The 15641-nt window shown below is 31.8% G+C and overlaps 1 protein-coding gene across 5 annotated transcripts in view; it reads right to left on the bottom strand.

The window, feature by feature from the left end:
* The window catches only part of PRKACB (protein kinase cAMP-activated catalytic subunit beta), a 143544-nt gene that overhangs the window by 41547 nt on the left and 86356 nt on the right, over window positions 1–15641 (bottom strand). For 4 of the 5 annotated variants that reach the window (XM_060024317.1, XM_060024343.1, XM_060024333.1 and 1 more), the window contains exons 2-3: window positions 7364–7425; window positions 5193–5321 (exon numbers count right to left, since the gene is read on the bottom strand). In XM_060024317.1, coding sequence (XP_059880300.1) covers window positions 5193–5321; window positions 7364–7425 — 191 coding nt within the window. Of the gene's footprint in view, window positions 1–5192; window positions 5322–7363; window positions 7426–11677; window positions 11702–13380; window positions 13405–15641 lie in introns of all 5 variants that reach the window. The other variant, XM_060024307.1, reaches the window with a different exon arrangement.

Below are 15641 nucleotides of genomic sequence, written 5' to 3'. Positions count from 1 at the left end.
CAAGATTCTTAAAATGGCCGTACTACTGAAGGCAATCTGCAGATTCAATGCAATCTCTATCAAAATACCAACAGCATTTTTCACAGAACTAGAACAAATATTTCTAGAATTTATATGTAAACAAGACCCTGAATAGCCAAAACAATCTTGAGAAAGAAGAACAAAGCTGCAGGTATCATGCCTGCTGATTTCAAAGTATACTACAAAGCTACAATAATCAAAACAGTATGAAACTAGTATAAAAACAGACACATAGACCAATGAAACAGAATAGAAAGCCCAGAAATAAACCCATGCTTATATGGTCAATTAATTTACAACAAACAAGGCAAGAATATACAATGGAGAAAAGATAGTCTCTTTGATAAACGGTGCTGGAAAAATTGAACAGCTATATGCAAAAGAATCAAAATGGGTTATTTTCTCACACCATATACAAACATAAACTCAAAATGGATTAAAGACTTAAATGTAAGATCTGAAACTATAAAATTCTTAGAAGAAAACATAGGCAGTATGCTCTTTGACACCTGTCTTAACAATGTTTTTTTGGATATGTCTCCTCAAGCAAGGGAAACAAAAACAAAAGTAAACAAATGGGACTACCTTAAACTAAAATACTTCTGCACAGTGAAGGAAGCTATGAACAAAACAAAAAGGCATCCAACTGAATGGGAGAAAATAACTGCAAACAATGTCTGATAAAGGGTTAATATCCAAGATATTAAAAAAAAAATCATAAGACTCAACATCAAAAAACAACCCTATTGAAAAATAGGCAGAGGACCTGAGTAGACATTTTTCTAAAGATGACACACAGATGGTCAACAGGTACATGAAAAAATACTCAACATCACTTATTATCAGGGAAATGCAAATCAAAACTACAATGAGATATAACCCTACACCTGTTAGAATGGCTATTATAAAAAAGACACAAATAACAAGTGTTGGCAAGGATGTGGAGAAAATGGAACCCTCATGCACTGTTGGTAGGAACGTAAACTGGTACAGTCACTATGGAAAACAGTATGGAGGTTCCTCAAATAATTAAAAGTAGAACTACCATACAATCCAGCAATTCTACTTCTGGGTATTTTTCCAAAGAACATAAAAACACTAATTCAAAAAGATATATGCACCCCTAGGTTCACTGCAGTGTTATTTACTATAGCCAAGATATGGAAGCAACCTAAGTGTCCATTAACAGATGGATTGATAAGAAGATGGAATATAAAACGGAATATACTCAGCAATAAAAAAAGAAGGAAATCTTGCCATTTGTGACAACATAGATGGACTTAGAGGTATGAGGGTATTATGCTGAGTAAAATAAGTCAGACAGACAAAGAAATACACCATATGATTTCTCTTATATGTAGAATCTAAAAAAACAAGTGAACAAACATAACAAAACAGAAACAGACTCATAGATACAGAGAACTCAGAGGGGAGGAGGTGTGGGGTGATGAATGATATAGGTAAGGGAGATTAAGAGATACGAACTTTAAGAGTTTACAGGATAAATTAAGAGTTACAAAATAAATGAATCACAGGTTAAAATACAGTATAGGAAATATAGTCAATAATATTATGATAACTTTGTATAGTGACAGATAGTAACTAGACTGTCATGGTGATCATTTTGTAATGTATAGAAATATCAAATCATTATGTTGTACACCTGTAACTAATATAATATTGTAAGTCTATTATGCTTCAAACAAACAAGCAAGCAAGCAAATTGGAGACATTTTGTTGTTGTGCTAGCAATACAAGTATGCTGGTCACTTACCCTCCCTAAGATCCAATTACCTCATCTAGATAATTAGGGTAAGGACTAGTTGATCTCTAAGAGCTCCATGCTCAGATTGTACAAATCAGAAGTGTAGAGTTCAATGATGAGTTGAAGCTTGGATTAGAGTACACGGGAAGAGGGTACAGAACAAGAAAACAGGAAGAGTGGATAGTCCAGCGATTGAGATTAGCAATCTTTAAAGAGCAGACAGAAGGAAAAAATAGAACAAAACAGGAAAAGGCACATGAAAAAGAAGAGCCCAGAGAGGAAATACTATAATTAGGAGCATGGGGTTCCAGAAGTCCAGGGACAAGACAGTTTCAAGGGAGTATCACTACAGTCCTGGCTCTAAAAAAGTCACATAAGATGAGCAAAAAGAGTCCACTGGACTTGGTGATTAAGTCACTGGATTGGTGATCCATGGTAGTGCCATTTCAGTAGAGTAGCAAGAAGCAGGAGATAAACAAGGAGGCAGCTAAATTGTTGTGGGTTGAAGAATTAAAAGGAAGTGAGTTAGCGGTGAGTGATTAAACTATTTTTTCAAGAAGCATGGTTAGAAAAGATAAAGTGAAAGAGGGCAGTAGACAAAGATGCACAAACGTGTGTATGGGTGAATTTAATTTTAGAGAGACTTAATCCATTACTACTTTTCATATTAGGGGTTAGTTTTGGTTTTTGTTTTAAAATAGAGGTTGGGCTTCCCTGGTGGCGCAGTGGTTGAGAGTCCGCCTGCCGATGCAGAGGACACAGGTTCGTGCCCCAGTTCGGGAAGATCCCACATGCTGCGGAGCGGCTGGGCCCGTGGGCCATGGCCGCTGAGCCTGCTCGTCCGGAGCCTGTGCTCCGCAACGGGAGAGGCCACAACAGTGAGAGCCCCGCATACCGAAAAAAAAAAAAATAGAGGTTGGACTGAAACCTCAGACCAGTCTAATGCTGTGCTGTCCAATATGGTAGCCACTAGCCACATGTGGTTATTTAACACTCAAAATGAGGCTAATTTGAATGGAGATATACTGTAAGTGTAAAATAAACATCAGATTTTGACAACTTCGTATGAAAAAGAGAATATGAAACATCTCAGTAATTTTTATATTAATTACATGTGGCAGTGATAGTATTTTAGATACCTTGGGCTAAATAAAGATCTATTAATTAAGAATAATTTTAACTATTTCTTTTTACTTTTTAAAAATGTAGCTACTAAAAAACTCAAAATGACATGTGCCTCACATTATATTTCTATTGGATAGCACTAATTTACCCACCATCTGTAACCCTGATTACTCGTTCAGTACTGTTTCCTCCACATTTTCCTATCTGTATCCCAGCAAGCCAAAATGTCATTCTTGAGTACATAATATCTGTAAGATAACAAATCAAGATTCGCCATTTTTCTTTTACTTTCCCTCAATAGTCATTACTAGGAAAACAGAAGCTTAATATTTAAAGCGTGAATTATTCAGACACCTTGATTCATTAGATAACACTAATATATGATAAATACTTAAAATTCATTTTTTAATTAATTTCTTTTAGCTATAACTGACATGTAACATTATTAGTTTGAGGTGTATAATATAATGATTTGATATTTGTTACAGTATGCAGGTTTTCAAATTTTTTCCTGCTTTAACTTACATTTTAAATTAAACAGCTCAATCATGTTAAACAACAGGGCTTCAACTGTCAATTAAATTAAGTCATAAAATAAATCACTAAATTTCTGTTACCTCAATCTAAGGATCAAGTAATTGGCCCCTGCATTTTTCCACAAGGCAGAATGTAATAGAGATGCCTGTTCTTTACATATAGAATTCAATATTTTGTTAGTAAACATATATATACCTATTATGTATAAATAATTATTGAAATCATAATGTACCCCCCTACACTCAAACTATTAATTGTATGTGTCATATAGTCACAATAAAGAGGAATGCAAATTAAACACAACAATAAAATTATCTGAAGGTGTCAATGGTAAGTTATTCTATTGCATGTGTTTAATAATCTAGCAGTTAAAATTTACTCTTCAGGTAAATAACAATGAATACACCAGTATCATCTTTTTAGATTTCACATATAAGCAATATTATGTGATATTTGTCTTTCTCTGTCTGACTGCTTTACTTAGCATGATAATCCCTAGGTCCATCCATGTTGCTGCAAAAGGCATTATTTCACTTTTTTATGGCTGAGTAATATTCCATTGTGTATATATACACACATCTTCTTTATCCACTTATCTGTTGATGGACATTTAGGTTGCTTCCATGTCTTGGCTACTGTAAATTGTGCTGTTATAATCATTAGGGTGCATGTACCTTTTCGAATTATGGTTTTCTCCAGATATATGCCCAGGAGGGGGATTGCAGGATCCTGTGGTAGCTCTATTTTTGGTCTTTTAAGGAACCTCTATACTGTTCTCCATATTGGCTGTACAAATTTACATTCTTACCAGCAATGTAGGAGGGTTCCTTTTTTTCTACACCCTCTCCAGCATTTATTACTTGTAGACTTTTTGATCATGGTCATTCTGACCAGTGTGAGGTGATACTCATTGTAGTCTTGATTTGCATTGCTCTAATAATTAGCAATATTGAGCATCTTTTCATGTGCCTGTTGGTCACTGGTATGTCTTCTTTGGAGGAATGTCTATTTACATCTTCTACCCATTTTTTGATTAGGCTGTTTGTTTTCTTGATATTGAGCTGTAATAAGCTGTATATTTTGGAAATTAATCCCTTGTCAGTCGTATCATTTTCAAATATTTTCTACCACTCTGTAGTAGGTTGTCTTTTCATTTTGTTTATGGTTTCCTTTGCTATGCAAAAGCTTTTAAGTTTAATTAGATCCCATTTGTTTATTTTTGTTTTTATTTCCATTACTCTAGGAGATGGGGCCAAAAAATATTGCTGCAATTTATGTTAAAGAGTATTCTGCCTAGAGATTACCATACTAAGTGAAGTAGGCAAGACAAAGACAAATATCCTATGATATCACTTATATGTGGAATCTAAACAAATGATACAAATGAATTTATTTACAAAACAGAAATAGACTCACAGACATAGAAAGCAAATTTATGGTTACCAAAAGGAAAGGTGGGGGAGGAGGGATAAATGGGGAGTTTGGGATTAAAATATACACACCACTATATATACAATAGATAACCAACAAGAACCTGTATAGCACAAAGAACTATACTCAATATCTTGTAATAACCTATAATGGAAAAGAATCTAATAAAGAATATATATGTATATAACTGAATCACTTTGCTGTATACCTGAAGCTAACACAACATTGTAAATCAACTATATTTCAATTTAAAATTAAAAATTTTTTTTAAATTCCAAAAAAAAAAAAAACCCAAACCAATGCATACACTAACCTTCTGCTTATCTAAGATCTTCATTGCATAATATTGTTCAGTGGCTTTATGTTTCACCAACATGACTCTTCCAAATGAACCTGTTCCAAGGGTTTTTTTCCTTTCAAAATCTTCCAGCCCAGCATTATTCTACATATACATGAAAAAATAAACTTTAAAATTAGAAATTTTCATAAGACTATGAAAACTATAATAGATTTAATGATATGCTATCAGAATAGGTAATTTATAACTATCCATTTAAAAACAATACAAAGAGACTACTGAAATTGCAGATTATTGGTTCTATTTTTCCCTTTGAATAAGAAAGGATCTAATATTTGAGAAGAGACTTACATCGCAAAACAAAGCATAATAGTAATGTGAGGAAGTAAGATCCTCAGTTGAAATATGAAAGGCCATATTCTAATATGAATTCATAGTATTGGACTTCTAATAAATTAGCTCCATATTTTAATAATTACAAACTGACCAGAAGTATGCAATCATGGAAGCCACACAGTCTTAGTGCACTTACAAATAATTATAATGAATAGATAAGCTGAGGATCAGAGTCCTTTCACTAGAGTTACCTCTGAAGAAACACTGTCTTACTTCCTTTCTATCCTTATATGAACTAGATAATAACAGCATGAGAGATACTAATGGTTTTCTCTCTCTGATGTGATAACAACCCAGTATTACCTAAAAAAGTAACAATAAGGTAAAAAGAGTTCCTCACTCCCACAAAGATAACCAAAAGTCAGAGTCCCAGAAGAATAATCACTCTCTTTCTCCTTGAAAGATGCTTTGTTACAAGCAAATATCTTTGGCTTTGACTATAGCATAGAAGCAAAGAATTGGAGGCATCAATCTATTGAATTTGTTGCTGCCACAACAAAATGAAAATTACTAGGAACAAATTATGTGCTAAGTGGCACCAAATAGTAATTGCTAACCCATTTGTTTAATAGGTTTTCATTATAAACATCTTCATGAAAATCTTGGAAAAAATATTTCCAAGGGCCATTCTGTATAGCATTAAGCTTTAGAAAAATGTGATGCAATATGGTTCTTTTATAAGTGAGGAATTTGGATTGCTACTGGAATTCACTGTAGTTGGACTTAATCTTTTGCAAATCAACCTTGCCTTTGGAGACACATCATAGCTTCTTAATCATTAAGGAGGAAGCAAGTAACTCTAAGTTTTTATTTATAAAACTTGTTTTCATTCTTATTTCTAATAATTTTAAATTGCCATGAGATTCTGTATGGATACAGAAAGAAAAAGTCCTTATAATTCTGACTGAATTATTTAATTTTATGGATTAATATTTAATTTTTGGTTTTATCAACAACAATGGATTGAAATGTTTAATAAAGTTCCCAACTAAATAATGAAAATAAACATCATTAATAGACAACAAAACATCTCTTTCTGCTAGTCACTGCTTTTCATACGAATATGCTATCTTCCTCATAAATTATATAGCTCATGCTCTAAATCTTGGTAATGATGGCATCTTCATAAAACATAACATTTTATTTAAAATTAAATATTTTTTAGTGAAAAAATACTTCAAAAGGATTTTTATGCTAGGAAAAGTTTTCAAAATTTCACCTACTATTAAAGGTCATTAATTATTTATAAAAATAAATTGAAAAAGAGTTTGGCAAGTGTAGATGGCTCTTTTTATATATAATTTTTAGATCTTAGTTAAGATCTAAAGTACTTAAATTATATAGAACTTAACTCATCAAAACATTTATGAAAGGATCCTAGTGTACTTGGTATGTTGTCAGTAGCCAAGTATTTGTGATTAAGAATTTGAAACTGCACAATATGATCCCTAATTGTCATAATTAATAAAAATAATAAATATGCTATCGAAGGCATAAATCAAAATGACTAGAATATTAGAAAATATCAAGAGTTTGTAGCAACTTGGAATTAGTATCAAAATGTATAATCAGGTATTATATCAGAAATTAGTTCCTTCTCCAATTTAGGTATACATAAAATTATTAATAAATCAAAACATAATATTATGGCAAAATTCTCATGTTCAGCTTATATTTATTAATGCTATTTGAAAATTAAACTTTCTGAAGTAGTAAATTATTTAGGTGAGAATCATGATTTTACTTAAAGCAAGATTTTTAAATCACAGAAAATTTTAAATGTTCCTTACCGGAGCAGGATTTTCCCATTTTTTTAAAAAGTCTTCTTTGGCTTTGGCTAGAAACTCTTTCACTGAAAATATATTAAAAAAAAAAAAAAAAAAAACCAAATTTTGACTTCTAAGAATATTTATACTACATACATAAATACATTACACATAAATATATTTGCTTAAAAAACACAGACTTAAGTCAACTATGGTTGCCATGAAACATGTATTCACAACCATGATTAGACTAGAGAGCTATTTAGTTTCTCTAAAGAAGAAGCAAACAGTTTCTCCAATTTCTAAGAATATCTAATACTGTTCTCTATGGAGGTCACTTTGATAATTTCAAATTTAATAATAAAAATACTGTTCCTGAAAACATACCTGAAAGTAATGAAAAAAGTTAGAAATCAATATAGGACAAAATACTTATTGTAAATAAATAAGCCAGCAGATATTAACAGAGTAAACCTAAGAAGTAAAAAATCTGGAGAATGTGAATTTGTTGATTTGTGGAGTTTCAAAACTAACTGACTTTGACAAAGGGCTGTTTTCAGGTATAAGGATTTATATTATTAGATTTGTATCCTCTCTACTAAAGGTAAAGAGAAAGGGAAAAACTACAGACTAACACAAAGAATAGCCACAAAGACTTAAAAATAAAACAGAACAAACCACAACCAAAAAACCCAAACAGCTTAAAGCTCTCATTCTAAATTTGGAGCAAACGAAATGCCTGAATGCCTAATTTATAATATAAACTAAAGTAAAGCAATTCAAAACCAGATGTTTATATAATGATCAATAATAGCCACATTATTTTATAGAGCTGTGGTTTGAAGTTTTAGATTTGATAAATGATGAATCATTTAAAAGGATTCCTCTTTTCATTGTCTTCCCACAAAGCTACTAACAATGATTTCTGTTTACAAAATAACTTCAGGGTTTTAGAAACAAATAGTAAAAAAAAATTCCAGAGAGATAAAATGGCATTAAGAAAATGTATCATTATTCCCATAGTTAGGTTTGAGAGAGCAAAACCTAACTACACAAGAAGTAATTATTTTAGTCTTTCTTTTTTTTGGGGGGGGGGGAGTTCCCTTTATTCCTCTCATATCTGAATCTATAAATAAAGATGAAAGTAGGATTTAAATAGTGTTGAAATAGTAAAAGGCTAAACAAATGGCACAGTGGCATTTATTTCAGAAGTAATAATAAGAATGATGATAATGATGATAAAAAGACAAAAGTTCAATGAGGGGTTCACAAATACTTTAATAAGATCTTCTAATGATGCAGTAGTATTAAACTGAGGCATGTAAGATATATTGTAATTTCCTCCTTTACCCCCACTGAAGTACCTTTGGCAAAATACTGTTAAACAAGAAAGCTGTTGGCATTTTAAGTGGTTTGAGATTTCAAAATGGTGTTCACAGGCACCAACAGCAGACATTAGTTTTTATGTAACACTAGTGTGCATTTCTGAACATATTATTTTACTACTTTATATAAACTGTCACTTGTATTTTGCAAAATATTCCCAAAATACCTATTTTAGAAAATTTAAGAAAAATAATTTTTAAAATTAGAATCTTTCCATTATATGAAAATCTCATTCACCAAAACAATGAATCAAATAATTGCAACTACTTATGCAAATATGATCTAATTCTTCCTGGGGGTGGATTTGGGGGTGGAAAATTATTACATTTTCTTTGAGTTTAGGAAGGTTCAAGTCATCCTACTTCTAAAAAGTTAATATACTAGTTACAACTGAAGAAGAGTGGTTTTATAAGTAAGATCTCTTTTTTTTTTTTTGCATGAAACAGACATCTGCACATGCCATTGACTTGGAAACGACAGCTATAAAATAAATTAAAAACATAATTTATTGCTAAATGCAACTGTGGCTTTTAAGAAACAACTTGTGATTCCCAAAATATACCTCTGATTTCTTTTGAAAAATATTTTTAGTTATTTTCTATCTATAGAACTTGCACATCAAGTTGCAGTATAAACTCTCCAGATGCCTGCATGAGTATAGATAATTTGGAGACATGGAAGAAAATCAGGAAAAGGAAAAAATCCCTAACATCCTGTTTCAGCTTCTCCTGTCACTTTTTGCTAATTGGATCTTGAGTTAAGAAAAAACTAACTGGTCAAAGGAAGGACTGGCAGTATTTGCCAAAGATGGTAAGTTGAAGGAAAATTTCCTTTTTTCCTGCTTGGTGAATAAACTAAAGGAAAAATTTTAAGTACTACTGAATTTCATGCACTAATAGGATATTCAGGAAAATCTTTGAAATACTCTCTGTACTCATCAGTATTCTGAGTTTACTGTCAAGTAACACTGTAGAAAGTAAATAACAGTTCTCATAAAGGTCTTAGATGAAAATTATCAGAAATGGTGTGAATTAAAGATGTTAAATTTTGCAAATTATTTCAACAAATAGATTCCTTTTTAGAGTAAGGATAAGCATTAATTATAATGTCATTAAATAATTCCACAAAGAAAACTCTTCCTGCAACACTTTTTGTCACATAAGTATACATATACACATGAAATGTCTGGTTTATATGTGTACTACTTAGATGCAAAGATGAACACAGTTAACTCTTTGTAAAAATATTGGTTAACCAAAATATATACCTTATAAATATAAACACGAAAAATAAAATATTTTATAACATGCTAGATTATGAATAACTCTAAAAAAAATAGGCAATATAGAACCATATGTATTTGCTTTGGATTTTATTATTTTTACACAGTGGTGAATTTAACTTTCTAAATGCTTTTCTCTAGTTATTTTTAAAGTTTATATCCACTGACATAAGGTGTTGGCAACTAATTAATAAAACGAGTGGGGGGAGAAAGCCAAATTCAAACACTGCAGCACATTTAATCTGGAGTTCCCTATAAAGCATATACTTGAAGTTCTCAATTGTTTTCTTGTGTTCATATATAAGCCATATCTACATTTACACTCAATTTAAACCCTTGTGATATCCTGCAACAGCCACAGGTTTTGGAGCTCAACACATGAGTTATAATATTGGTTGTAATGCTTCTTAGTAATCATCAGTACCTATCTGAAAACACAGTGATTAGTAACACTCCTTAGGAAAAAACATCTCAACAAAGGATTTTTCTGCAAATATATTTTGTTCTGTACTGGTCAATAATGGAGCAAACTAGGTACTAAAAAAATGAGGACACACCAAAAATTACCTCAATTTCTTCCCAGAAGTATATACTTCAATTACATTTATTTTCCATATAAATTTATTTTCTCTTCAGTTTAAGAAATACCAAAGGAATCTATATGTTCACCCAGGGTTGGTTTGTAGAAATATTTACCCACATTCATGAGATGAAGAAAGAAGAAACAAAGTGATAATTTTTATGCATATCTACAAGTACATTAAAAAAAACTTAAATCTTACCACCCTCAAAATATCTTTGAATATATTTATACACACGACATTGTTAAAAATTAGAGAGTTCATTTTAAACATTAGGAAAATTTATTAAAAATTCAAGTATGGCGTATCTTTATTCCATGTTATTCAGATAATTCTGAAATGTTTCACTAATTATAGTTAGTAAATTTATTTACTGGGCAATTTTTGGTTCTGTGTTGCTGCTAGATTCTACATTGCTACTGGTTATAAAAAGGGCATGTTGTTCATTACAGTATGCCATTATGCAAAGCTTAAAGGAGGTTATCATTCATGTTTTATAAGAAGGGTTTATAAATCTATTACTATACAGATTATAACTACTCCAGATGTTGAATTCTCCAGTTTTCTTTGTAATGTGATAAATGTCACCTCTCTCTTTGACACCTCTTTTACAATAAAAGCACAATTTTATTTAACTTCTTTTAATGGATGTCAGAAAATAGAAGGGAAACAAATAGAAAACAGAACAAAATAGAATATAAACTTCCTAGGGTAAATACCCAATTAAAATATTAGCTGTTTTACTCAAGATTTACAACTATATTTTCCTTTCAAAAACCTTTCATTAACCTGGGTTATCTAATTTAAGTGGTGTGTATTAATTTGTCTTATGTTACCCTGTACAGCTCCCACTATTTCACAGTGCTATATTTGTTGTTTCTAAAATATCACACAAGAAACTGCAATATAAATAATTTCTGTGGATAAAACTCAACATAAAACTAAACCATTTCTCCCATCAACTAAAATATTTTATTAACTCAAAATATTTTATAAAAATATAACTTTAAGAGGAGCATAACAACTTGCAAACAACCAAATAAAAAGTTTTAAAAGGTAACATTTGTTTTATTAAAAGTAATTGCCTACCAGATACTTCTGAAGAGGAGCAAGCTTGTATCCGAAAAATAAATTAAACAATGATTAAATGACACTCATAAAAACAGCATATTAGCATGAAATCACTTATGCACATTTTTACAAAATATTATGTACAGACTAAAACAATGTAGAAATGATTATTTGACTGAACATATTCAAATAGAATATTTTTAAATTAAATGGTTAGGAAATAAAATCAATAATTACTGTTCAGCGCCAAAATCAATACCATTCTAATTTTCCTTAAAACAGCTAACAAAAAATTTAACTCCTCATAGCAATAGCGCTAATAATATTAAGTAGCATATACTGAAATACACATTCTATAACTACTGCAATGCCATCTCTAGACTTCTATTCTTTTTCAAAACTCTACTGTAGGAAAGACACTCTGAATTGTAATACTTCATTAAGTCCCTTCTGAGAGACAACAGTGTCTTCCAGGTATTTTTACTTCATTGGTGCTGGTTTAACAATCTTCTCAACATTTATTGAGCACTGTTCAATGGTACCAGAAACTGAGCTAGACTCTGGGAACACAACAAAGAATGAACATATCTCCACTATATAGGAGATGAGAAGCTAAAGGGGAAATAGATGAACCACTGTAATAGAATGTGACAAGGATTACAACTAAGAAATCTACAGGTGCTATTCAAGCTCAAAAGAGGAAATTCTTGGGTAGTAAGGTAAGGCATAAAAGATGATGCAGCATTTGTGCTGAATCTTGAAGGATAAACAGTTCCTCTGGCAGATGAAGTTGAGGACAAAGATAGGCTGGGATGATCTTGAATCAAATGCATAAAGGAAAGAGCATGGTTTACTCAGGAAATGTCAACAGACCTAAATAGCTGCAGCATAGGGTAAAAGTGTACAGCAGCAGTGGGAGGTGAAGTGTATGGGCAAGAAAGTGCCCAATCAGGGAGGTAGCTACTCGCCACAGCGACGCTTTTCAGTATGTGGAAAGGCCCAGGAGTAAACTGAGTTATTCACAATTGCTGTACTCCATTTCTTCTGGGAAATAGGAGGCAAGATCACTTGGCTAAAGAAAGAGGGGAGCCAGAGTAAGGAGGAAGAACAGTGGGGGTTACAGGTCTGAATATTTTAAATCTCGATGGCTATCCATTTAGGGAATAAGAGAAGGAGCTGTTCCTCTAAAATTTTCTATAAGGGAAAGAGCAAGTATTAGGTACTATAAGCAGTCGTTTCTTAATAGTATCTTTTTTTGTAATAAGTTAAAAATTTTTTTTACTGAGCAGATTATAATTCATGGTCCCCCTAATCTCATGTAATTAAATTATTTTCATCTTCATTCTTTACCTAAATAAAAGCATTATTCTATTTAGGTTATTTAATGTATGTCAGAAAGCACAAAACAGGATGGGAACGGAGGTAAATTAGTTATGAAAATACCAAGTTCTATCAACAAATAACAATACAGTCTCTTCCAAAACCTCTAGGAAGTGTAAATCTAGTAGACTGTAATACTGTCTTCTGGCACCCCTACTTCAAACACTCACCTCTTTAGAACTCTATATGTTATTTCTAAGTATACCTCCCCACACACATACATGCTGTAGTACAAATATTTTCAGTAAATATAAAATATTCTAGTTGCTACAGAATGCCTCATAAAATGCAACTTATAGCAACAAAGCAAACAAATTATTCTGTAAAAAGTGGTTTCCTACCAGATGCTTCTGATGATTTGCGTGCTTGATCAAAAAGAATAAATTAAACAGATTAAATAACACATAAAATAACATACACACAAGAAGTTACCAACCCATACATGTTCATTAGATATTCACACACAGGAATAGAATGAAAAACACATATTCAAAAGTGTTTTATACAGTGATTATAATTAATTCTTTGGATACATATATCTTTTTAACCAGTCAAAACCCTACTCTGGAAATGTATTAATGAAATATCATATTTCTATCCCTTTAATCTGAAGAGCAATTGTGTTCACTTTGCTGAAGAGACACTTTGCTTCACCATATTCAAACATGTTCGTTCAAAGCAAATTCACTGTAACCTGAAAATGACAGTGGGTATAAAAAACAACTTTAATTACTATAACTGTTATTTGTGTAGTTCAGTGGATGGGACCACATAACAGCACAAATGGGCCTACTTTTCTTTTCTAAGATATTAATTAGTCTTGCACAAAATCACACATGAATGAGTGGTTGAAAATTTAATAGGCAATAAAGGCTATTCTTATTGCAATACTGCTTACATTTACTCTTCTGTCCTCTCCTTACAATTTTTTGTTAGTTAATTCTTTATCAAGTCTTGGTTACAAGTGAACATTATAATTGACCCACTCTTTCACTACACTGTTAAAAAAATTTTAAACTTTTGGTGAGACATATATATTTAAATGATCAAATTATAGAAAGAAACACATTAACTTATTTGACTAGTATCTATATGGACAGATGGATACACTATGAATTCACACAGTGTACTCGTTCACTACAAATCACATGTACATGCTTTCTCTCCAAACTTGCTCTCTGTCTAGGGATGCTGTGGATTTTCTAGGCCATCCAAGCCATGTTTGACTGAAGATGTTCCCTAAAGGATTTTGTGATAAAACTTAAAGTAAATTTATAGTCATAAAACTAATGACCCAGGCAATTTTTGAAATGCTCTTTGAAATGTACTTTACTTCCTTAATTGTTCACTGAGGCTTTTTCTCAGAGGATATTTTATCTAGCAGAAGCATATGCTAAAGATTTTCCATTTGGTCCTGAATTCAAATGTTCTGTCGTGTTGTGGAAAGTACAGAGATAGGAGTGGATCCCTAGATGATAGGGTATGCACGTTTTCAACTTAACTAAATAGTAAGTGGCTCAATAAATGGTTGTGCTAGTATATACTACCACTCTATCCTTGATGATCCATATCCTCAACAAAATATGTTACTGTTTAATTTTTACTTTCTAATTTTTGATAATCTAATGGGTATAAAATGATATCTGCTTGTTAAATATTAAATATCTCAGTAGAATTTTATACCTTTTTTCTCTTAAAGGTCTTATTCTTTTATTAGATTTATTCCTAGGTTCTTTAGAGCTTTGGTTGCTATTGTAAAAGGGAGACTTTTTAAAAAATTACCATTTGTTTGTTGCTGATGTATAGCACATAGTTGATGTTTATATACTGATATTATATGGCAGACTGGCAGACTCTCATTAATTCTAAAATAACACTAGTAGATTCTATTGAATTTTCTATGTAGATAATCACATATCTGTGAATAATGATAATTTTTTTTACTCCAACTTTTTCTTGTCCTACCGTGTAGGTTATGACTCACAGTGTTATACTGTACAGATAAAGACAATGAGCATTCTACTCCTGTTCCTAACTTCAAAGAACATGTTTCTAACTGCTTTTCTTTCCCATACTTTACTTGTGAAACTATTACTAGAATACATATATTTAAGAAATTAAGAATATCTCCTTTTTAATTCTTTGAAAAATTTTGTACAAGATTAAAATTTTTGTTTTTTGAACTTGACTATAAAACTGTCCAGTCCCAATTTTGCTAAGTTTTCTTTTTTTTTTTTTTTTTTTTTTTTGCGGTACGCGGGCCTCTCCCGCTGCAGAGCACAGGTTCCGGAGGCGCAGGCTCAGCGGCCATGGCTCACTGGCCCAGCCGCTCCGCGGCATGTGGGATCTTCCCGGACCGGGGCACGAACCCGTGACCCCTGCATTGGCAAGCAGACTCTCAACCACTGCACCACCAGGGAAGCCCATGCTAAGTTTTGAATAAACATTTTAACTATGATTAAATCTTAAATAGGTACAGTTCTAATCAGTTCTCTTAAAAGCCTTCTCCATGAACTATGCGTTGACTCTGATGAATATTTTCTATTCCACTGACTTTTGCTCATGTCTCTATTAGTTTTTTTCCTTCTTTTGATTAACCATA

The sequence above is a fragment of the Delphinus delphis genome, chromosome 1, assembly GCF_949987515.2.
Source record: "Delphinus delphis chromosome 1, mDelDel1.2, whole genome shotgun sequence".
Taxonomy (NCBI): domain Eukaryota; kingdom Metazoa; phylum Chordata; class Mammalia; order Artiodactyla; family Delphinidae; genus Delphinus; species Delphinus delphis.
The sequence above is the reverse complement of the archived record's forward strand: the minus strand, read 5'-3'. Positions and strand labels throughout refer to the sequence as shown.